The 24,771-nt window shown below is 36.8% G+C and overlaps 1 protein-coding gene and 1 pseudogene across 1 annotated transcript; both read right to left on the bottom strand.

Moving 5' to 3' along the window:
* Window positions 1-5,127: 5,127 nt before the first annotated feature.
* Window positions 5,128-6,935, bottom strand: LOC113278073 (RNA-binding protein Musashi homolog 2-like). Its single transcript, XM_026527007.1, has 2 exons — window positions 6,601-6,935; window positions 5,128-6,012 (listed from the first exon to the last, which is right to left on the bottom strand). Exons 1-2 carry the CDS (start codon window positions 6,817-6,819, stop codon window positions 5,311-5,313), a joined length of 921 nt encoding a protein of 306 aa, XP_026382792.1. The 5' UTR covers window positions 6,820-6,935; the 3' UTR covers window positions 5,128-5,310.
* Window positions 6,936-13,662: 6,727 nt separating this feature from the next.
* On the bottom strand, window positions 13,663-13,762 carry LOC113284848 (annotated as a pseudogene).
* Window positions 13,763-24,771: the final 11,009 nt, after the last annotated feature.

Raw genomic sequence — 24,771 nt, 5'->3', positions numbered from 1 at the left:
AATTCTTCACCATTTTCTTCAGGTCCATAAAATTCTTCACCAGATTACCCAACAAGCTCAAATGCCAACAAAGTTGTCAATAATTATGTTGAGGGTAATACTAAGAGAAAACTTCCATGGAGGAACGACGCAAAGCTGGCTAAAAAATTAGCTCTAGAAGGAGGGAGTTCCGGAGGATTTAACATGGCGGAGTTTATGGAACATCAAAAGACCGTCGATAAGCAAAGATTAGTTGATTGGAAATTTCAAAACCGAGAAAGTAAGAAAAGTCGTCTTTCCCAAGAAAAATTTGGGTTTGACTATGACAAACATAACATTCTTAAAGCTAACACTTCAATTATGAACGCCCAACAAAAACATATATGGAAAATCGAATTTGACAGGATTCAAGCACGGATTGAAAAGCAAGCCGGATTTACTAACAACCAACATAATGATGATGATGATGATGATGGAACTGATGATGAGTATGATGTAGTAGTTCCTCTGGATGGTTAATGTATGAGGTTAAGTTTTAAGTTTTAGTTTAAATGTAGCAGTTTAAGTTTTAATGTAGCAGTTTAAGTTTCTTTCCAATTAATTAATTAGAATTTTTTTTTAATTAAGTTTTGCTTCATTTAATAATAACAATACAACTTAAGGAGAAAAAAATAACATAATTTAAATAACCTAAAGACTAAAATAAAGAACTAAAGAAGAAAAAAAATCATTGTCTTCCATGCTCTGCCAAAGATTCAATCTCAGATCATCCCTTAATTGGTCATACAAAGTTCGGTTCTGAATGTAGTTAGTCATTTGACCATAATTCCTTGCAGGGAGGCCTCTTTCTGGTCGAATCTCCGGGCTCAAATCTTCGTCTTCATAATTAATCCAATCTGAATCACGACGGGTTTCCTGAATTACCATGTTATGAACAATTATGCAAGTGAGCGTAGTCTTGTGCATTTCACGAGGACTCAACCCACGATATGGGCCACAAATGATAGCGAACTTCCTCTTCAAAATTCCAAAAGCGCGTTCCACATCCTTCCTCAATGCCATTTGGGCATCGTTAAAATGTCGGTATGAACGGCCCAATGGACCAACAGGAGGCTGACGGTAGCATTGAACCAAGGTGGATCATTTTGGGTAGATACCATCCGCAAGATAATATCTATGAGTGTATTGATGGTCGTTGATCATGAAACAGACAGATGGAGCAATTCCAAACTTCAAATCTTCAAACAGAGGCGACTTGTGCAAAACATTAATATCATTTTGTGAACCCAGAAGACCAAAAAAAGCGTGCCATATCCAACAATCATAAGAAGCATCAGCTTCAAGGATAACTGTTAGTTTTGCATAATGACCCTTATATTGACCGGCCCAATATACAGGGAATCCTTGCCATACCCAATGCATACAATCGAGACTACCTAGCATTCCTGGGAATACCCTGTCCTCATTCTCCCTCAATATTTGTCTAACATCTACGTCGGTTGGTTTTCGTAAATATGTTGGACCAAAATTAATAATCATTACTTCACAGAACAATGAAAGGTAAGTGTAAGAAGTTGTTTTACCCATACGAAGGCACTCATCGTTTGCATCCGCTGGAGTGCCATAACCTAGAATCCTTAAAGCCGAAGTAACTTTTTGTTCAGAACCATGACCTCTAATATTCAGTGCATCAAACTGATAATTGAATTGAGGTTCTACTCGACAAAGCTTTTCAATAATCTGTTTCACCAGATGACGAGGCATGTGGAATCGACCTTGAAAATTTTGATCAGAGTACACACAATTTGGAAGAATTTGGTGGTAAAATTCCCTACCTCGATACGTATATCTTCTTGATAATACTTCTTTGGGTTCTGGAACTCTTGGTATTTGGCCCGTGTGTACAAGCATCAAAATTTCGATTAGTTTATTATCTTCAGCTTCCTCACCATTAAGTTCTTGCATCCTCTTACGATACCTTTCTTGTTGTAATCTGAACCGATTCATAATAATATTCCTCTCTTCATTGGATCTCGACATTGATGATTATGAAATCTAAAATTGAGAATATAGGAAAGGAAATTGGTGAAATATCTGTAGAAGTATGGGTGAGTTATCTAGAGAAGTAAAATGGCGTATATATAGGAACCATTGGGGAGGGGGGATAGCCGTTGCAAAATAGCTACTGGTCGATAATCATAATATCGTCAGTGTTATTATTTAAATCGCTCGAGAGAAAGAACATCGCCAGCGTTACAAACTATATCGCTGGCGATATTATGAATATCGCCCGATAGAAACTCAGTCGCTTATTGGTTTTTCCATAGTGGCGCAAATAGTTTGCCATGCCACCTGGTATGTCAAACACCATTGTTTTGGCATGTGCATGGGAATATGCCTGAGTCAGGGATATTTTGTTACCCGACTCAAACAGATCCAAGTCAGAGGTCGAGTCAGATCTGACTCAAAGTAGAAAACAAACAATCTGACTGCTGACTCGGCACGAATCAGGGATTGACTCAGATCTAGACGCCGAGTCAGCTGCAAACAAACAAGGTACTAGAGTTGTCGCGAGCTTCATTCATGAATAAATACTTATTAGAAGCTTTCGGAATAGCAAAATTGACAACCACCACGAACAAGCCGCATTGAACTCGAAATTCATAATCTACAGTGCAACATTATCCGAACAACAATAAATTTTAATAGTGCACATTGTTTGTTTTCTTTCTTGGAACCGTATGAGTCAAACAAATGCATGACTTCCAGAGTCAGGTCTCCCGTAGAGACACCAAATCAGCAAGATTGCTAATGGGGAGTGCCAAATTAAGTAGGGATGTACCAAAATTAAGATAAGACAAAACAGATTTTTATATAGGACAAAACATGTTTTGCCTTGGTTTGATACACCCCCACTCCCCATCAGCAGCCTTGCAAATCAGCCCCAAAAATAAAGAATGAAGAAACTCGTGAAACATCTGACTTAGCATTTAACAAACATAGACATACTCCAGACTCTCCGGTGAGTGATGAGTCAAACGAAGTCAAACTGGATGGGGTTTAAGAGTCTTTAAAACCTACCTAAGCTAGCTGCCCCCATTACAATAAGATGACGATGATTAACCAAATTCATTCACTCGTCATCACATTTATTTCTGAGGTTGGTCAAAAAATGAGATTTCTGGGGAAATTTTGTCAAAACAATGATATCAATTTAGTTACACTTTACAGCTCTAATGAAGCTGGACCAACAAAAGATTTCCACACGTAAGACAAAATATAAATGACTACACGGTTGCGATTAGTTTTGGAGCGTAGTAACTCGATAAAAATTCCATTTCTCCGCCCCTGGTACAGAAAACATCTCTGTGTTGTTGTTTAGCCCAAATTTTAATCATGGAAAAATTAGTTGAAGCTACAAACTATAGTGTAGAGTAGAGTACGAGAGTGAATGAATGCTGTTAATTTTGTATAGGTGATAATTTTCAAGGAGCATCACGTGTGAAGTCGCACAAAATCCAAACAAAATCTAATGCAAGATCATAGACAACAGTAGGAGAGGCCAGCAGCTATAAGAATAGTGATAGCAACTAATTTTGAGAGTGACAAGAGAAGTTACAGTAGTAGTAGTGTTATTAAGATGATGAGAGGACTGTATAGTCTGTCTTATGTCCCAGAGCAAAAGAAAATGCCCACAGATATACATAGATTGATAGCTCACATGACATTCTTTACTTTTAAAGTTTCCATCCATCCTCACCCTTCCTGCAACAAACTTTTTTTTTTCTCTTAAGACTATTAACTGCACTAACAATGTAATGTAATGTCACTTCAATTTCTACTTCTAAATCTAGCCCACATTGGATTTTTCTCCCAATTAGATAAAGAAACCAAAGAAAATGCAAAAAGTATGAAGAAACAATACCCCCTAATCTTCCTTCCTTAATGTCTTTCACAAATTTTGTATCCAGCAAAGAGTAGGGATTTGAAAAGAAAGACATTTGTTTGCTACAAATTGAACATTTTTAGGTGGTGGGCAGTAAGAGGAACTCAAAGCCTCTTCTTCTTCTTAAATTTGTATGTGACCACAACAAGACCCTGAAAAAAACAATTCATTTGCTTTCCTCTTTAACTTTTTTTTTTTTTTTTTTTTTGTTCCATCAATTTTCTTTCATTTAAGGGATCCATATTGAGAGTACAAAACAGAGGCCCATGCATCTTTTGACTTTCCTAACATGGTTAAGAAAAAGATGTTCATCTAACCTATTTAATTTCTCTAAGTACAGCAACCTATCAACCATAAGAGAAATTCTCTAATTTAATTATGTCAATATCAGGGCTTTGACATCATACACACACTGTGCCAATGCCATACCTGTTTCTGTCACATTTTTTGGTTCGAGGAGAATATAATTCTTCTAAACAAGATGTTTGGTTATGCCCATTATTATTAAGGATGTCTCTCACATGGGAACACTTTATTGGGTCCTCTAGGAGTTTTACGGCTCCAGTGAGAAACCATAAACCCACCCAGTCTAGCATCTCATAGTATCTAGCAGCATGTGCAAAGATGGTTGTCGTTTCAATTTATAGCAATTCCAGCCATTTCTCTCTTCCATGGAGTTGAATATCCTAAGTTAAAACGCAACATTTCTAGGGAGCTTTATCTCTGAGATTCCTACCAATGAACTTCCCAGTTCGACCCATTATATCTCTAGGAATATCAGTAAACAAAGAAACCCATCTACAAGCAAACCAGACTACTCACTGGCTTTTGTAAGTTACAGATTACAACTGCTTCATTCCTGACATCCATTTTCTTGCAGCAAAAAGGTCAAAAACCAACACTGACTAAACTACGAAACTAACACAATAACCACACAAACAACTGATAAACAGCAACTAGATGAAAGGTTGAGGCCTTGGGGATGTATTCCTTTCAAGACTATATATAACCCAGTTACCTCTTCACTTCATTCATCATTGCAAGCCCAACATTAATTACCCAACAAGAATTCACCATTATTCGATCAGAACCAAAATTGCTCTCTAACGCCTAAAGAGGAAGAGACATGCAACGGTGCATACTGCCAAATTTAAGATTTCTAAGGATTATTTCAGACAATATGTATAAACCATATACTTATCATGTCACCAATGATATAATAGACATAAATAAATAATAAGAATAAATCATCCAATTTGCAAAATTATATAAATAAACTTCTTTACAAAGAAGATCCCTATCCTCCATAGTCACGGATAAGCGGAAAAGAAAATCTAACTCAACTTTGATCAAAAGTTAGTTATGTCAAGAGAGTTAAAACTGTATTACTCGATGTTACCTCCATTTTGTTCGTCATTCACAGCTGATCCATCAGTCCTGTCAGTAACCTGATTCACACCAACTCTTGCATCATTCATGTAGCTGGGATAGTTGCATCCGTTGTAGTATGGCATTGCGCCTCCAAAACGATTCAGCGGAACCATACCGTATCCAGGCAAAAACATAGGGTTAGCATCAGTAGGGGGATAAAAAGGAACATACGGTGGATAAGTACTGAAGTGATTAGGACCAGTACTAAAGTGATGACCAGCCCATGCATTACTATCGTGACGATATCCTCTTCCATCAAGAGTACCAAAACCATTGCTTGAGTGATGACTATTGTTCCCATCTCTAGGTATAGCTCTTTTGACCTCCACCGATACATCGTTCATTTCATAGTGATTCTGCTGCATGACTTTCTCTACAGATTCTTCCGACTCAAAAGTAATAAACCCAAAACCTCTAGCTCTCTGAGTAAATTTATCATACATCACGACTACATCGGTAATATTACCAAATTTTCCAAAAAAACTACTCAGTTCTTCTTTAGTTATAGTAGACAGTCCACCCACAAATATCTTCTTAGTCTTAAACCAGCCATTGTTATGAACATCATTACTCACACTAATACTACTGTTACCATGTGTTTGATATGAACGGTCGAGTTGCTGTTCAGTTCTTGGTAATGCTCTTTTCACATCTACCTATTAAACACCAAAAAGAAAACAAACAAAAAAACTCTATAAACATAGAAGGAAAAAAAAACTTGTCAAACAAAACCAATACCAAATTACTAGTGCAAGAACCACCAAACCTATGGTGGCAAGGGATTCTTGCACCTCTCACAGGCTATCAAATCCCCCTACCCACCATATCATATAAGTTCAATTTCACCCAAAACAGCAAATTATGGCTTCTGGGTACACTCCCTAGGAATGCAATGAACACAACAACAATCGCATATTTCAGTATTCTTCTGGGGTACTTAAAATTTTCAATTTTGTCAAATTTACTTGAACTAAAGATTAAAAAAAGCTTACCTAGAGACCTAATATCTCTTTTTGTAAACACAATATTAGGCACAAAACAAAAGGGTTAAATCTGAATGTAGGAACCACCTCTGCTTATTAGGTTGTGACTAAATCAAATCAACACCCAAACTACAAATTAAACCTAGACTACGCGAGAGAAAAAGAATTAAGAAAAAACAAGAACTAGCAATACGAATTCAGAAAAAACAAGCAACACTAAATTAAAGATGTAAACGGAAAGATGGGTATCATTAAACTAACCACTCTTCCAAGTATGGTGTGATTTTCTTCAAGAGCTTTATCAACAGAAGATGAATCCGAGAAGAGAATAAACCCAAACCCTTTGATGTTTTTTGTGACTTTATCTCTTACTATGGTAGATTCAACAACCTCTCCAAACTTACTGAAGTAATCAGTCAGAATATCTTCAGTTACCGCCCATGGAAGTCCTCCAATAAAAACTTTTCTCTCAAAATCCATAATGTAATTGAACGAAAACGAAAAAACCCTAAACTTTTAGTGAGAACAACGAACCCTGTAATGAGAGAATTGAACATCCATACACAGAGAAGAAGATGAAAAGAATTGGAAGAGAAGTAAAATATATATAAACAGGAAAGGGTTTCAATAGAGTTTGAGTAGTTTAAGGAAACTTAATACAGTAAATTTGGTAAATTAGGTTAGGTAATATCGCGTCGCGTCGCGTCTTACTAGTGTTTTTACCCTAATTAACTTCTTAATCAATTATACCAAAAATACCCATGATGTGGTTTTGGCGTTGGTGATGAGTCATATGACTGCTCAAAATATACTCAGTTCCGAACTTTAGGACTACAGAGAAAACGATGGTTCAACTGTTCCAGCTCTCCACTATAGTTCAACTGTTCCAGCTCTCCACTATAGGGTGTTTGGATGTTAACTCAAAAGAAGTTGTGACTTCTAAGTCGAAAAATCAGAAATTAGCTTGGCAAAAAAAATTCAGAACTATTTTTAGGAACAGAAAAATTAGTTTTTTGTGAAGCAAAATAGCTTTTTTTCTGATTTCGGTTTCTGACTTTTGCTTCTAAAAAGAAAAATGCAATCCTGCTTTTGGTATCCAAACACGTTATTAATGTATGGAACAGATAATGGGATATGACTGGCTGTTTACTTTATACTAATACAGTTTTTAGTAAACTTTGAATATTAATCAAGTTGTTCAATAAGGTGTTACGAGATCAATTTTTATTTATACATAATGTACATTTTAAGTTTTGCACACTTATTAAATTCTCTTTCTATATAAATAAATATCATGATGGTCTTACCTAAACGTGAGGAATTTAACCTGTATCAAATTACAGAGACGTTATATGCATTCTATTTACTACAAGAGGTGCAACATTGGTGTAGAACTAAGATTTAAGCAACCAAAGTGCAGCATACTTTGAAGATTTTCTCTAAAGGGGCATGATCGCCGGTTCCTTCATCTTCCCTAGTATATATTTTTTTTTCCTGGTATATTACAACAATTGTTTTCCTTTGAAGACGAAAATTCCTCCCTTACAAAGATGGGGAAAATGAAAAAGGAAGACATAGTAAACAAATTGGGTTGAGCAAGTTATAGAGTACGGAGCACGTAGCATAACTGGGTCGAGCATGTTACTTATGGAGTATGCCGTTCATTGTACTTAAATTGCATATATGAAAATGATGCTTTCATATATTTCAGGTATGAATGTTAGTTCATTGGTCAAATGTTTACGCGTAATTGGGGGATATTTAGATTAATTAGAGAATATGATAATAAGACAAAATATGGAATTAAATAGTAGATAAGAGTCGCACTTTATCCAGGTAATTTATATAATCGTTAATCCACCTTTCACTAATCATGTTCAGTGGTTAATTATAATTCGCAAAGTTAATAGATTAGTTTGATAATGATTAGTATGAATCATTATCATTTGGGTGAGATCAGAAGGAAAAGTTTTGAGGCAAAGGATTTTGGTTGCGATGAGTGGCGATAGTGCACAAAGAGATGTTCTGAGTCTTCACGTCATCAAGAAACAAGTCTTTTATGTTGAATCTCCAGCTGATGATATCTTGCATTCAACATGGGCACACAAACATAAAGTGATTTAGTGATCAATGTTGTCTTAGAAGTGTTTATGAGAGTTGTAGCTTTTAGAGCACTGCTCGGTCGAACTCGCAAGCGTTGATATCTCAAGCCTGTTTGTCAAGTTTAGTTGATCAAAACTATATACTTGATTTCTAGTCTACTTATAGTTATGTCTCGGATTAGGATAGAAATGTCTAGTTGAGCTTTAAACTTCACGGCATTCACCAATTGAAGAAGAAGAAGATCTATTGAAGAGCTTGGAGGAACTTCATCAACAAAAGATATGTAGAGACTAAAACTTATCTATCACTCAGAAGTTTATTCTATTCTATCTTCTAAAAGAGGCTAAGTCGTATAGCTATATAGAATTTTACATTACACACAGTTGAAATTTCGAGCCGAGTATATCTCGTTTATATATTTTTCGAAATACGTGTTGGAAGCTTTTAACTTTAGCTAAAGTTCATCATCTACTTGACGATCTTAGTTGGAAACGATTTATTTGTTTGAAACCAAATATTAAGTCAAGAAGATCATGTGAAAATTACCTTGAACATCTTAAATGATTTGTGTGAAACAATCATTTGATGTTAACTTGGGAAGTTTCGTATTGATCGATTAATCACTTGAAAATTACTTGAAGCTAGTGGTATGTGTAAGATTACCATTGTTGTCTTCTAAGGATGTATTAATGATTAAATGAGAGTTTGGAACTACTACCAATGTCTGGATATAACACAGGTTGTATACTTTGTATGCTAACTGTGTAGCTGATCTAATTCAGGTATGGAACTCTTGTTTGCGAACGGGTTTACCTGTGAAAAGGTCCGGATTTGTAGTTCGTGTACTCTGTTTGCGAACGGCTAGACAAGGCTGAGTCCAAAACTGTGGTTCGCGTACTCTGTTTGCGAATGGCACGACAAGGCCAAAGTCTGGAACCGTGGTTCGCGTACTCTGTTTGCGAACACAATGGTTAGGTTCTAAAATCGGTAAGTATGAAATTCAAACTCATGAACTCAGGTTCGTTTGTGAACAAAAGTCCCTGTAACTTTAATGAAATAAGGTATGCGAACTTGTTTGCAAACGCTGGCATTATTTAAAAAGTGGGGGTCTAACAACCTCACTCAATACTTCGCTTATCAATCTGTATGGACTAGCTCCAATATACTTTTAAGAGAATCAACTAGATAGTCAGACTCAATCTTAATAAAAAGTATATCAAGGAGTTATATCTCAATTTCTTGATTCAATACTTACACAAGCAAATAGAAATCTGCGAGTCTAATTGAACACAAGAGAAATTAACTTGAACGATACCAAAGACCAATGTTCAAGTATCAATCAATTTCAATCAACAACCAAAGGTTTGTTTACCAATTGATCGATTTAATACACAACATGTGATATTTCAATTATATAACAAAATATAATGCGAAAAAGAAATAACACAGACACCAGAAGTTTTGTTAACGAGGAAATCGCAAATGCAGAAAAACTCCGGGACCTAGTCCAGATTGAACACACACTGTATTAAGCCGTTACAGACACTAGCCTACTACAAAATAACTTCGGTCTGGACTGTAGTTGAATCCTAATCAATCTCACACTGATCCAAAGTACAGTTGCGCTCCTTCGTCTCTAATCCCATCAGGATACTACACACTTGATTCCCTTATCTGATCTCACCCACAACTAAGAGTTGATACGACCCAAAGTCGAAGACTTTAATAAACAAATTTGTATCACACAGAAAAGTCTACAAGAATAGATAAATCAGTCTCCCACAAAAATACCTACGAGTTTGGTTTCTCCTTTTGATAAATCAAGGTGAACAAGAACCAATCGATAACCCGGACTTATATTCCCGAAGAAAAGCTGATACACGCATTTATGTATCTATTTTGATCTCAATTTCATATGTTGTTAGTACCCATTTATGTACTTATTTTGGCATTTTGTGTCTTTGTAGGTGTTTTTGGAGAAATAAGGTTTTGCGGCGAAATTGGCACGAATCGTGGTTTTTTGCGCTCGTGGGAGAAAATTACTATACAGACCCCCATTTTGGATAAGAGGTACCGAAATTACTAAGGGGAACCCAATTGATAAGGGTTATCCTCTTTACTATTCACCACCACTTGCTATTCGCACCCCAGCAGTGGATTAGGGGGACATCCTTCTTCTTCACAATTTGAATTCTCAAATTTGGCGGGAAACTGTTGCAAGTGAAGAACATATTTGGGTTTAGATTTTGGACGTGATTTTAAGAGATTCAATCATTAAACTCGATTGGGTTGGACCTGTTTATCTTAAACAAGGATGGTATGATTGCTTGGATCGATCAAAATGGGCTGGATTATTGATGTGAAGCGAAACAGAGAGTGGGACTTTCACGGGAAAATAGTTGTTGAACTGCGTACCTTCCAGAGAGGATTTCCAGCGAGATTTGGTCGAAGATTTTCTCTGATTTGGATTGGGAGTGACGTGTAAAGATTAAACGGAGAAGGTAAGGCGGCCATATTCGAAAAAAGAGCAGTAGTTGTCGAGTTGGGATAAAACATAGGAGGTTTAATATCACGGGATATCTTTGCTGTATTTTTGGAAAGAATGTGGTGAGATTGGAAGAGAATATACTCTGCAAGATTTACTGATATTTTTAGAAGAGTTTGCATCAAACAGAAAGCCGCGTGAGAAGAGAAAAAGGAAATAATAACCAAACTTGCCGGAACTTGGAAAAGAAGAAAAATAGGGGTGTTCTCGGGATTTAATGACCCTGTGAAGTGTATAAAGGGGTTATGAGAGTCCGAGAATGGGGTATGTACACTTAAGGGAAGTTTAGAGAAGAACAGAGAACGAAAACAAGAGTTGCAGGAAATCGTTTCTGCTGGTGCACAAGGAAGAACACGAAGAACAAAAGGCCATTGAAGACAATCCTTTCTGGGGTCTTAAAATCAGCGACAAAGCAACAATATTACAACAGTTTTCTGTAACAGTTCCATTGTAACAGCTGTTTTGTAACTCTGATACTCTGTTGCAAACAGTCTGTGTTATTACTTTTCACTCTTTTAATCATATTTTGAGCAACAAACACATATGTTGAGACCATGATTAATATGAGGAGCTAAACCCCATTGCTGAGGCGATAGAGGAAGCTATTTTTCCAACAAAAAGTGGTATATTCTATTTTATCTTTTTATTTGCAATAATTATATGATTATTTTCCTTGAACCATTATTGAATATGATTTTTATTTGAGTGATTGTGATCTATTTTGATGGAGTATGCTTAGTTTTAAGACTTTTGATGCTTCATACTTGGTATTTACAATTACTACTTTTGAAAATCTACTTGTTGCAATATTTTAGAATCAAATTAAACGAGAAAATTGCATAAATATAAGTATTGGTTTAATCACTTTGAACTTGGAAAATAGTGGAATCTTAGCCTCAGTGTTCTTTTAATATTGATATCAACGTTGATTGAGTTTGCTATAATTTTTAGTGAGTTTTCTATTTTAATATTAGAATTTAAGTCTAATTAATATCCTTCGCAAGTCTGGGAATCGAACCACTTTTACCACTATCTACAAATCACATCAATTTTTGGCGCCGCCGACGCGGACTTGTTTTTAGGGTTTTAGATTTATTTATTTTATTTATTTATTTTATTTTATTTATTTATTTTTGTTATTATTTTTGTTTTTTTTTTATGTTTTTAAGTATTTATCTTGTGTCTACAGGTTCTGGATCATAAAGAAAATTGAGCCAAAGAGTTTGGTGATTTCATAAAGACTTGGAGCTAAAGATTAAAGCAAAAAGAACAGAAAAGAAGACAATTTTATTTTAGACAATTTTAGTTTAGGATTTGTTTATTTTCTTTTAGGAAAAAAATGTATTAGGGTTTATTATTTTTGTAATTTTTCTTTTTTTTTTTGGACTTTTGGACTTTGGGACATTATTTTTTTATTACCCTACGGAAGGGTACTTTAAATATAAACTGTTTGCAGAGAAGGAGGACAATTACGATATTGTCTCTGCACCTTGGGTTCGTACACTAGACATCGGAGTCAGTGGCCCGAGTCGACTACAACCGATTCATCCCCCGTCTGGAACGGGAGGTAAGATTCTAAACACTCGCGAATCCCCTGTCAGCGAGTTACTGGACTCCTTCGTATGCATATATGTTGAGGACTGAATACGGACATTTATTTTTCTAGTAAAGGGCAAGGCCTGGCCATACAAGATAAGGGTTCGGATTTCATCACCGTTCTCTTCTTGCCCGCTTTAGGAACACGTAACCTACGCGAACCTAAGCCTAAAATTTTGACTAGAACGAGACCGATAGGGTAACGAGCTTAACAGGAAAGTCATTCGAAAAATATTGGTTACTCTTTTAAGCATACTTCGAAGTTCTTGACGGTTTTTGTAAGTTGAATGCGTGACTGCGCCGCCTTGTAATACCGGTGAGGCCTTGGGTATCAAAGCTCCACCGAGCTTCCCTCGCCTCTATTCAACTTACGTTAACTCGGATTGATTCCAGAGGGGTTTGCTTAAATTGTAACGAATTCCCGTTCGAAGGATTAGAAGCTGGTCTAGAAACAATCTAAGTGGAGCCATCATGCTTTTTGTTTGCTAGAAATCAATAGGTTTGATTTGGTTGAGTCGGCCTTGATCTGTGTTGCTTACCCTTCCAATTTAGAAAATTTATTTATGCCTGAACGTAAAAGAGACGCACTAGGTAGATTTGTTAAAGAGAAACCTAGTAGTTCGAAGCGTCTCGATTACCTTAATCTAGAAAGTCCGTTTTGAAGAGTCTGTTTTTGAACGTCCTGAGGAGAAATCCATGTTTCCGATAGCGCCAGAAATGGCAACTTTGAAAGCTTTGTTGAATCCAACTAGGACTACCGTCCTTCGTGTATTAAGTTAGCTGAAACGGAGGCACCCTATGAACTGAAACCTGGGACCTTACAGATGCTCCCAATCTTTTTAGGGAAAGAAAATGAAAACCTTATTACCATGTTAGGGATTTTGAGGAAATTTGTAGTACTCTAAGAATTAGAGGCTTAGATGATGATGCTTTGAAACTTAGGTTATTCCCATTTTCCCTGAAAGATAAGGCCAAGTCGTGGCTGTATAGTTTGGACTCCGAGTCAATTGAGACATATGAACAACTTACATCTGCCTTTTTCAATAAGTTTTTCCCTAGGCACAAAACATCGTCTATTAGGACGCAAATATGCACATTTTCACAACAAGAGGGAGAATCTTTATATAGGTATTTGGAAAGGTTCAATGATTTATTATCCCAGTGTCCTCATCATGGTTTAGAAAAGGTTAGGCTAGTTCAGATCCTTTATGAGGGTTTAGATTATTCCACAACGACCATGGTTGAGTCTCTATGCACTGGTGGATTTGAAAACCAAACTGTTGATGCGGCGATGGAATTTTTTAATGAAATCGCCGAAAAAACCCAGCAATGGGAAAATAGTAGGGCACCCCAGAAAACAATTCTTTTAAGTAGAGGAAACGTTAATAGGGTAGAAGGAGGCTATGAATCAGATGCCAAAATTGCTGCTATAGCAAAAAGGTTAGAAGCCTTAGAAGTGGGCCAGACTAGTGGTAGAGTGGAGCCTTTTTGGGAAGGCCAGAATATTGAAGAGCAGCCAATGCTCTTTATAATACATATTTGATAACCGTCAAAAGATTGACCCATATTCAGAAACCTATAATCCTGGTTGGAGAAACCATCCGAACCTTTCGTGGTCTAAGGGCCAAAGTCAAGGTCAGTTTAGTAATTCTAATGCTCCCCCAGGTTTTGGATACTAAGAATCCTTCAGGACTAGCTCAGTTTCAGAATCAGTCAGATAAGAAAATCCTAAGTTTAGAGGAATCTCTCGCCTTGTTAACTCAGCAAACTGCAAAATTCAGTTATCCGTAGAACAGAGTCTACAAGCTAGTAACAGGATAGGACAAGAAAATAGTCAGGCTATTTCCGAGTTAAAAACCCAGGTTGGTCTGATAAGTGATTCTTTGAGAGAAAAAGGTAAGTTTCCTAGTCAAACACAACCCAACCCTAGAGGAGTTCATGAATTAGGTGCAAAACCATCGAATCAATTGAATGGTTAGAACCCTTAGAAGTGGTAGAGTTGTAGACAATAAGGTAACCATGCCCGATAGTGAACATACTGTAGTTCACCCCTCAGGATCTCACCTCTCAGGACCAGTAGCTGAAGAGACTGATAAAGTTTCTGATGATGTGAATTCGGTTCCTGAAAGGTCTGATTTTAGGCCTAGAGCCCCATTTCCTCAGCTATTAGTACCAACAAAAAGGAATCGAACTTTAATGACATAGTGGAGGTTTTTAAGCAAGTTACCATAAACCTTCCCTTATTAGATGCAATTAGGCAAATTCCTGCTTATGCCAAGTTCCTTAAGGATATGTGTACGCGAAAGCGAAAACTTAGCGTCCATAAGAAAGCCTTTTTAGCTAGTCACGTAAGTTCAATCATTCAGAACACCACAACTCCAAAGTACAAAGACCCAGGTTCTCCTACCATTGCTTGCACAATAGGTAACTTCCGGGTAGAAAAATTTACTTGACTTAGGAGCCAGTGTGAACTTACTGCCATTCCATGTATACTTACAGCTAGGACTTGGTGAAATGAAACCTACTCAGATGACACTGCAGTTAGCTGATAGGTCTGTTAAAATCCCTCGAGGTGTTATCGAGGATGTTCTTATTGAGGTCGACAAGTTTATTTATCCAGTGGATTTCGTGGTCCTAGATACCCAACCTGTCCCTGACCCAGAGAACCAGATACCTGTGATTTTAGGTCGCCCATTTTTAGCTACGTCTAATGCGATCATTAACTGTCGAAATGGTGTGATGAGTTTATCTTTTGGTAATATGACTATGGAGATGAACATTTTTAATGTCAGTAAGCAACCTCATGAGCTAGATGACACATGTGTTGAGGAGGTGAACATGATAGAAGCCTTAGTTCAGGAGTCATTACCAAACATCTTGTCTGAAGACCCATTAGAAAGTTGTCTATCCCATTTTGGTTTAGATTTTGACGACGATAGCACTATTGAACAGGTGAATGCTCTATTAGATTCTACCCCTGTGTTAGACACTGATAGATGGAAAGCTAGGTTCGAACCGTTACCAGTTTCTGAGACTACCCTAATTCCTTCTTTAGAAGAGCCCCCAAAGTTGGACCTTAAACCACTACCCGATACTCTAAAGTATGTGTTTTTAGGCCCATCTGAGACTTTACCTGTGATTGTAGCTTCCAATTTGGATAGTGATCAGGAAAGTAGGCTAGTAAATGTACTTCAAGACAATAAGGAAGCTTTAGGGTGGACTATAGCAGACATTAAGGGTATAAGTCCTACTGTGTGTATGCATCAGATTCATTTAGAGGAAGACTCCAAACCTTCTAGGGAGATGCAACGTCGACTGAACCCTAACATGAAAGAGGTAGTTCGAAAAGAGGTGCTTAAGTTGTTAGATGCGGGTATTATTTACCCAATTTCAGACAGTAAGTGGGTCAGCCCTGTTCAGGTTGTCCCCAAGAAATCAGGTATCACTGTAGTCCAGAATGATAATAATGAATTAATCCCAACCCGAGTGACCACGGGATGGCGTGTGTGTATTGACTATAGGAAATTGAACAAGGTCACAAGGAAGGATCACTTTCCCCTTCCTTTTATCGACCAAATGCTAGAGATTAGTGGACATAGTCATATTGCTTCTTAGATGGCTACTCCGGTTAAATCAGATCGTTATTGCCCCAGAAGACCAAGAGAAAACCACTTTTACTGTCCCTTTGGTACCTTCGTATAGACGCATGCCTTTCGGGCTATGTAATGCCCCTGCAACTTTTCAGCGTTGTATGATGAGCATATTTTCTATATGGTAGAACGGTTCTTAGAGGTCTTTATGGATGATTTTTCAGTGTTTGGTTCATCTTTCGATGAGTGCTTGCATCATTTGACATTAGTGTTGACTAGGTGTAAGGAAAAAAATTTAGTGCTTAATTGGGAAAAATGCCATTTCATGGTTAAATCAGGAATTGTGTTAGGGCACATCGTCTCTTCAAAGGGTATAGAGGTAGACAAAGCCAAAGTTGACCTTATTAAGACTTTACAGGTCCCAAAAACCGTAAAAGATATTAGGTCATTCCTAGGGCATGCAGGTTTTTACCGTCGATTCATTAAGGATTTTAGCTTGATTTCTAGACCTCTTTGCAATTTGCTTGCAAAAGATGTTAAGTTTGTCTTTGATGATGCTTGTTTAGAGGCTTTTGAGAAGCTTAAAACTTTACTCACTACTGCCCCATAGTCCAGGCACCTAACTGGAACCTACCCTTTGAGATTATGTGTGATTCTTCAGATTATGCTATAGGCGTCGTTTTAGGACAACGAGAAAACAAATTACTTCATGTGATTTATTATGCTAGCAAAACTCTGAATGATGCCCAAATGAACTACACAACTACCGAGAAGGAACTTTTAGCCATCGTGTTTGCCTTGGATAAGTTTAGGTCCTACCTATTAGGTTCTAAGATCATAATCTATACAGATCATGCTGCTTTGAAATACCTTTTATCTAAGAAGGATACCAAACCTAGATTGATTAGATGGATCCTATTGTTACAGGAATTTTCCCCAGACATTAGAGACAAAAAGGGTGCAGAAAATGTAGTAGCAGACCACTTGTCTAGGCTAGTTGTTAGTTCCCCTAGTGATTCCCTTCCTATAAGGGATAGCTTTCCTGATGAACAATTGTTCTCTGTTTCCCAATCACCTTGGTATGCAAATATAGTGAATTATCTTGTTACTGGTCGAACCCCTCAACATTGGGGTAAGCAAGATTCTAGGTTTTTAGCCGAGGTTAAGCATTTCTTTTGGGACGATCCTTATCTGTTTAAGTATTGTCCGGACCAGATTATTAGGAGATGTGTATCTGAGAGTGACCAGTCTAGTATTATCTCCTTTTGTCATGAACATGCATGTGGGGGTCATTTTAGTGCTAAGAAGACTGCTGCTAAGATTTTGCAGTGTGGATTTTACTGGCCTTCGTTGTTTAAAGATTCCCATAGTCATTGTGTTTCTTGTGAGCGTTGCCAGAAGTTAGGAACCATTTCCCGTAGAAATATGATGCCTTTGAACCCTATTTTAGTGATTGAGGTCTTTGATGTGTGGGGCATTGATTTTATGGGTCCATTTCCTATTTTGGTTATCTTTACATACTTGTCGCTGTAGACTATGTGTCTAAGTGGGTTGAGGCGGTTCCGTGTAAAACGAATGACCACAGGGTCGTAGTCCAGTTTTTGAAAGAGAATATACTTACACGTTTTGGTACGCCGCGAGCTATAATTAGTGATGGAGGTTCACACTTTTGTAATAGACCGTTTGCTCTTTTAATGAAATACGGTATTACCCATAAAGTAGCAACCCCATATCACCCTCAGACTAGTGGTCAGGTAGAGGTTTCCAATAGGGAAATTAAACGTATTCTAGAGAAAACAGTTAATCCAAATAGGAAAGACTGGTCGTCGAGGCTTACTGATGCCTTATGGGCTTACCGTACTGCGTTTAAGACACCCATTGGAATGTCACCTTATCGTTTAGTGTTTGGAAGGCATGTCACCTGCCTGTTGAGTTAGAGCATCGAGCCTATTGGGCTATTAAGAACTTAAACTTTTCACTTGACAAGGCAGGAGCTCAAAGAAAGCTCCAGCTCAATGAGTTGGACGAGATTCGTAGAGATGCATACGATAGTGCTAAGGAGTATAAGAACAAAATGAAACTTGTGCATGATAGGAATATTTTACGAAAGTCATTTTCTCTAGGTCAAAAAGTTCTCCTATATGACACTCGTTTGCATCTATTCCCCGGGAACTTGCGCTCTCGATGGACCAGTCCTTTTGTGGTCCGTACAGTTTTTTCTCATGGCGTTGTTGAGATTGAGACACTAGATGGTAGTAGCTTTTCGAAGGTTAACGGTCAGCGATTGAAGCCCTTTTTAGATCCTTTTCCTACAGGTGATGTTGAGGAGGTCCCTCTGGAGGACCCTGTTTACCTTTATTGACCATCAAGGCGATTTTGTATGTTGTATATTATTTTTGTAGGTTTTTGGTTACACTTCACCCAGGTACTATCTTTCCAACTTCTCTCTTTACTATTTCCTCATGTTATTTATACTTTTGATAATGTTCTTTCACTAGAAACATTGAGGACAATGTTAGATTTAAGTTTGGGGGGTGGGGTAGAAACTTTTTGTTGCCTTTTTGTTACAATAAATAAACTCCGGAGTCTAGAAATTTATGCCTATTAAGGATGACACTAACCAATCTAAGTGGATGGAAGCATTTTGGTTGTAGGAGTTGAGGAACCAATCTGACTAGATGGCAACATCTAAAGAGTCTATTCATAAAAGCACAGAGCTCAGGTGTTAGAAATAACATGATAGTTTCACCATATCTCGTTGAGTCCTTTTCACTTCTGTTTTTATTTTGTTTTGTTTTTAAACTATGTTTCTCTAAATGATTAGGTGGGGCTCACGATTCAAGTTGTTACCAATGCTAGGGTGAATTAGAGTGATTGAGATACAACAAAAAAAAAAAAGAAAAGAAATTGAGACCAGACCATCAGACCAACTGGAATAAATTCAATAAAGTCGACCACTGGAACCCTTGTGTATGCCAGTTGTGTTGACCTAGAGTTAGGATTATCAATCACTGGTTCCCTTGTATATGCCAGTGTGTTGATATTAGTCAGACTAGTATCTCAGTCCATTAGGATAGGTTCATTTTGGCGGAGGCTTTCAGACAGATATGAGAAACACCGTTCACCTAGTAAACATCAAAACCATCTATGTTTTTCTCTATATCCATCTTCTCGATCTATCCATGTGATTAGTTTTGATTCCGGATATTGATGTCCATAGTGCGACTATCTGAGTAGAGCTCTGTCACTTTATATGAATTTTAGGATGCTTGAGTGCGAAATCGTGTACAACAATTGGAATTTCGCATCAGGGTACTTCCTCCTGTAGTCAATAAGTATGCCAACCAAGGAGATTCTTTAGTGCCTTCCAAGGTTCTGTGTAGATAGCTAGGGTCTGAAGTATAAAGGTTTTGTGGGTATATATCTGGTAAGCCCTCCGCCACTAGAGACACCTAGGGTTTTAAAGGCTTATTGCATACGCTAAATGCAATCGACGATGCCTGCGACAGTGAGTTAGGATTCTATTTTTAGATTTGATTTGCTCGGGACTAGCAAACAATAAGTTTGGGGGTGTTTGATAGACGCATTTATGTGTCTATTTTGATCTCAATTTCATATGTTGTTAGTACCCATTTATGTACTTATTTTGGCATTTTGTGTCTTTGTAGGTGTTTTTGGAGAAACAAGGTTTTGCGGCGAAATTGGCACGAATCGTGGTTTTTTGCGCTCGTGGGAGAAAATTACTATACAGACCCCCATTTTGGATAAGAGGTACCGAAATTACTAAGGGGCACCCAATTGATAAGGGTTATCCTCTTTACTATTCACCACCACTTGATATTCGCACCCCAGCAGTGGATTAGGGGGACACCCTTCTTCTTCACAATTTGAATTCTCAAATTTGGCGGGAAACTGTTGCAAGTGAAGAACAAATTTGGGTTTAGATTTTGGACGTGATTTTAAGAGATTCAATCATTAAACTCGATTGGGTTGGACCTATTTATCTTAAACAGGGATGGTATGATTGCTTGGATCGATCAAAATTGGCTGGATTATTGATTTGAAGCGAAACAGAGAGTGGGACTTTCACGGGAAAATAGTTGTTGAACTGCGTACTTTCCAGAGAGGATTTCCAGCGAGATTTGGTCGGAGATTTTCTCTGATTTGGATTGGGAGTGACGTGTAAAGATTAAACAGAGAAGGTAAGGCGGCCAGATTCGAAAAAAGAGCAGTAGTTGTCGAGTTGGGATAAAACATAGGAGGTTTAATATCACGGGATATCTTTGCTGTATTTTTGGAAAGAATGTGGTGAGATTGGAAGATAATATACTCTGCAAGATTTACTGATATTTTTAGAAGAGTTTGCATCAAACAGAAAGCCACGTGAGAAGAGAAAAAGGAAATAATAACCAAACTTGCCGGAACTTGGAAAAGAAGAAAAATAGGGGTGTTCTCGGGATTTAATGACCCTGTGAAGTGTATAAAAGGGTTATGAGAGTCCGAGAAAGGGGTACGTACACTTTTGGGAAGTTTAGAGAAGAACAGAGAACAAAATCAAGAGTTGCAGGAAATCGTTTCTGCTGGTGCACAAGGAAGAACACGAAGAACAAAAGGCCATTGAAGACATTCGTTTCTGGGGTCTTAAAATCAGCGACAAAGCAACAGTATTTAAAACAGTTTTCTATAACAGTTCCATTGTAACAGCTGTTTTGTAACTCTGATACACTGTTGCAAACAGTCTGTGTTATTACTTTTCACTCTTTTAATCATCTTTTGAGCAATAAACACATATTTTGAGACCATAATTAATATGAGGAGCTAAACCCCATTACTGAGGCGATAGAGGAAGCTATTTTTCCAACAAAAAGTGGTATATTCTATTTTATCTTTTTATTTGCAATAATTATATGATTATTTGCCTTGAACTATTATTGAATATGATTTTTATTTGAGTGATTGTGATCTATTTTGATGTAGTATGCTTATTTTTAAGACTTTCGATGCTTCATACTTGGTATTTACAGTTACTAATTTTGAAAATCTACTTGTTGCAATATTTTAGAATCAAATTAAACGAGAAAATTGTATAAATATAAGTATTGGTTTAATCACTTGGAACTTGGAAAATAGTGGAATCTTAGCCTCAGTGTTCTTTTAATATTGATATCAACTTTGATTGAGTTTGCTATAATTTTTAGTGAGTTTTCTATTTTAATATTAGAATTTAAGTCTAATTAATATCCTTCGCAAGTCTGAGAATCGAACCACTTTTACCACTATCTACAAATCACATCAACAGCCTAGAATTATCAATCACCTCACAATAATCTTAATCGACTAGCGAAACAAGATATTGCGGAATCACAAACAATGAGACGAAGATGTTTGTGACTACTTTTCTATCTTGCCTATCGGAGATTTCCCAGTTGCTAGAGTTCTCCTTTATATAGTTCTCCAAATAATTACGGAATCACAGGAGGTGTGGGGATTATATTTCCCAGTTGCTAGAGTTCTCCTTTATATAATCTTCGAATCAGGGTTTGCAATCAATGCTACCTTGGTAACAAAGCATTCAATATTCACCGTTAGATAAAAACCTGATTAGATTCAAGCTAATATCTTTCAACCGTATGATCACTTTCATATCAACCATATTCATCTTCACCATAACTAGTTCAAATGACTCAAAAGAACTAGTTAGAGAGTTGGTCAATTGCTTAGTTCTTATAGAAGTATATAAGACACAATCAAAGCAAAATCGGTTTTGATTCACTCGATTCGATTCATGAACATTATAGCCACGGTTTGCAAATTGCATTCCTTATTATATAAATGTTTTAGTTCATGAACAAACCAATTTTAGAAAGTAACACACTTAAGTATGCGTACGGGTATCCGTACCTAAGTAACCGGATTTGAGTCTGTTTGGTTTTCAAACTCAGCAGAAATTCACGGACGTGAACTTTCCGCTAGTATGCGTATGGGTACGCATACTTTGGTAACAGGATTGAGTTGGTTTTGAATTCCAAATTCAGCAGAAATTCACGGTCGTGAACTTCCGCCAGTATGCTTATACTTACCTAGTCTCCATCAACCAGTTAGTACACACAAAAGTATACATACATTTGGTTCCCGATTTTGGACTTATACATTAATGTGCGAACACACTATATGCTTATATCCAAAGATGGTTACACATTCTAAACTCTCTATTTCAATCTTTGAAACATTCTTAGAGGATGTTATATAGAGGTTATTCACACTCTGTTTTTTATCAAAGCGATTTTCAAAAGATTGAAACAATCAACATGATTTTCGTCACTTGTAAAGATGAACTTGGCCAAAGCGAAAGCTTACTAACACATATTTCAAGAAATAGATAAGCAAGATAAACTCGGATCCAAATAGCAAATGTGTATAATCGAAGTATATATAGCAATACGACTTTTGTCTCAAGATAAGAGATAGAGTAGATAGAATTTTGATTGATAGATAAGTTCAAGTCTCCACATACCTTTTAGTCGATGAAGTTCCACCAGTTCCTTGAGTAGTTCTTCGTCTTTGTATGATGAACGATGTGGTGTCTAGAGCTCAACTACACTTTCTATCCTAGTCCGAGACTTAGCTATAAGTAGACAAGAAATAGTTTTGGCAACTAAACTTGACAAACAAGCTTGAGATATCAACGCTTGCGAGTTCGACCGAGCAGTGCTCTAAAAGTCTCCCCTTTGTCAATTTTAGTGACAAAACTATCAATACATATGGAATACAAAATAAATAAACTTTGCAGCTTGTCTTCCACATGCATCATCTCCTTGGTTCTTCAACATTACTCGAAATCTTCGTCACTTCCAAGTACTCCAATGATTCCAAAGATATTCAATGCAACATCATCGTTGTTTAAAATTCGTAGCCATAATAATGAGAAAACAAAAGCCCTCAATCATTGTTACACAGTGTCATAGTATCATTACACAACATCAAAGTTCAATTGTATCACAACTTCGACAACAATACTATAGTGATATGTATTACTCTCCCTTAGTCAATACTCCATCTCACATGGAAACCACTCCCCCTTACATAATGATCCGAAAACCATATGTATTTGTAGTGTGAACTACACATTAATTCTCCCCCTTTTTGTCAATAAAATTGGCAAAGGTACGAAAACTAGTGGGATCCTAATGAAATTTCCATAGAGACATTTCATGACCAAAAGAAAGCACATATCAACTTTTTAGATGGAATCATATAACGGAAACTAAATGCATTCATCAAGGAGTTTATAAAGATACAAGATAACCCCTATAATATTCCACAGCCGCACTCCCCAAAAAGATTTGGCAATTAAGCACAAGTTCAATTAAGAACTCTCCCCCACAAAATGTCATTCCCGAAAGAACAACACGAGCGACCTTATTTTCACAAGAGAAAAAGGATTTCTTTGGACAATAAATCTCATAAGAAGATGAATTTGTATCCAAGATACTCAATTAAATTAACCACAAGAGAACCCGTGATTAATTCAATCGGAAATGCTCAACACAAGAACCCTTACGGAGCCACACAATATATACATAAAAATATAGATCATGGAAGATCAATACTGCGGAATAGACAAAGATTCATTCTATCTTTCATCATTATTTGCACAATGACATATAATAGACTTAATCTTTGTAAACAAAAGTCCATCCTTTCTTCCATTAGTATTTCCATAATGACATAAAAGGCTTTAACTTTTGTAAGTCAAAAGTTCATTTTATCTTTTATCAATACTTTCATACCGACATAATAGAGATAACTTTTGAACAAGTATGGGATACTCATAGTTCACGGACGCAAACACACATATACCATAATAATTTGTAATATATAAAACCATAAAGATTAATACTGCAAAAATCATCTTCCAAACAAACTTTAGAATTCAAACAAATAAATCTAAAAACATTGAAGATGAAAATCGTTGGACATAGCTATGTGTAATCACATTAAAGGCTATTCCAAACTCTAGTTATTCTTCCTAAAAACAGAAGAATAAAATTCTCATAAAAATATTCCTAGACATTGTAGAGCTTTCTCAGAGCATCTACCGAGAATTCCTTCTCATTATTAAGAAACCCATTGATTATGGGATCGTTCAATTCCTCTAAATCTTCAGAAATATCAGTCAACTCACTAAGTTCTCTTTTTAGCTCACGCAAAGTGTTCTTTATTAGAGACAACATTTGCTCATAGTGAGTTATCTTTTCTAAAGACGAAACAATTTGAGATTTTAAATCATTTCTTTTGCTGATGAAATCTTTCACCATACCTCTAAAGTCCTTATCAAAGTGACAAACTGACAAGAGGCAGTTAGAGGAAGAACCTTCTTCATCATTTGTAGATCTCTCTTTCTTCTTCCTTGAGGAAGTGACTCCTTCACACAAATACACATTAACTGCTTAAACTGCATCCGTTTTTGTGGTACTTCTAGTTACAGGAGCCATGAAACTGTATCTTTAAAGGGGAAAAGAGATGAAGGACTTGATTACAAATGATTATAAATAGACTTATGGTCACCAAAACCCTAGAAGAACTTTGAAAAATTCT

The sequence above is a fragment of the Papaver somniferum genome, chromosome 5 (assembly GCF_003573695.1).
Source record: "Papaver somniferum cultivar HN1 chromosome 5, ASM357369v1, whole genome shotgun sequence".
NCBI lineage: Eukaryota > Viridiplantae > Streptophyta > Magnoliopsida > Ranunculales > Papaveraceae > Papaver > Papaver somniferum.
The sequence above is the reverse complement of the archived record's forward strand: the minus strand, read 5'-3'. Positions and strand labels throughout refer to the sequence as shown.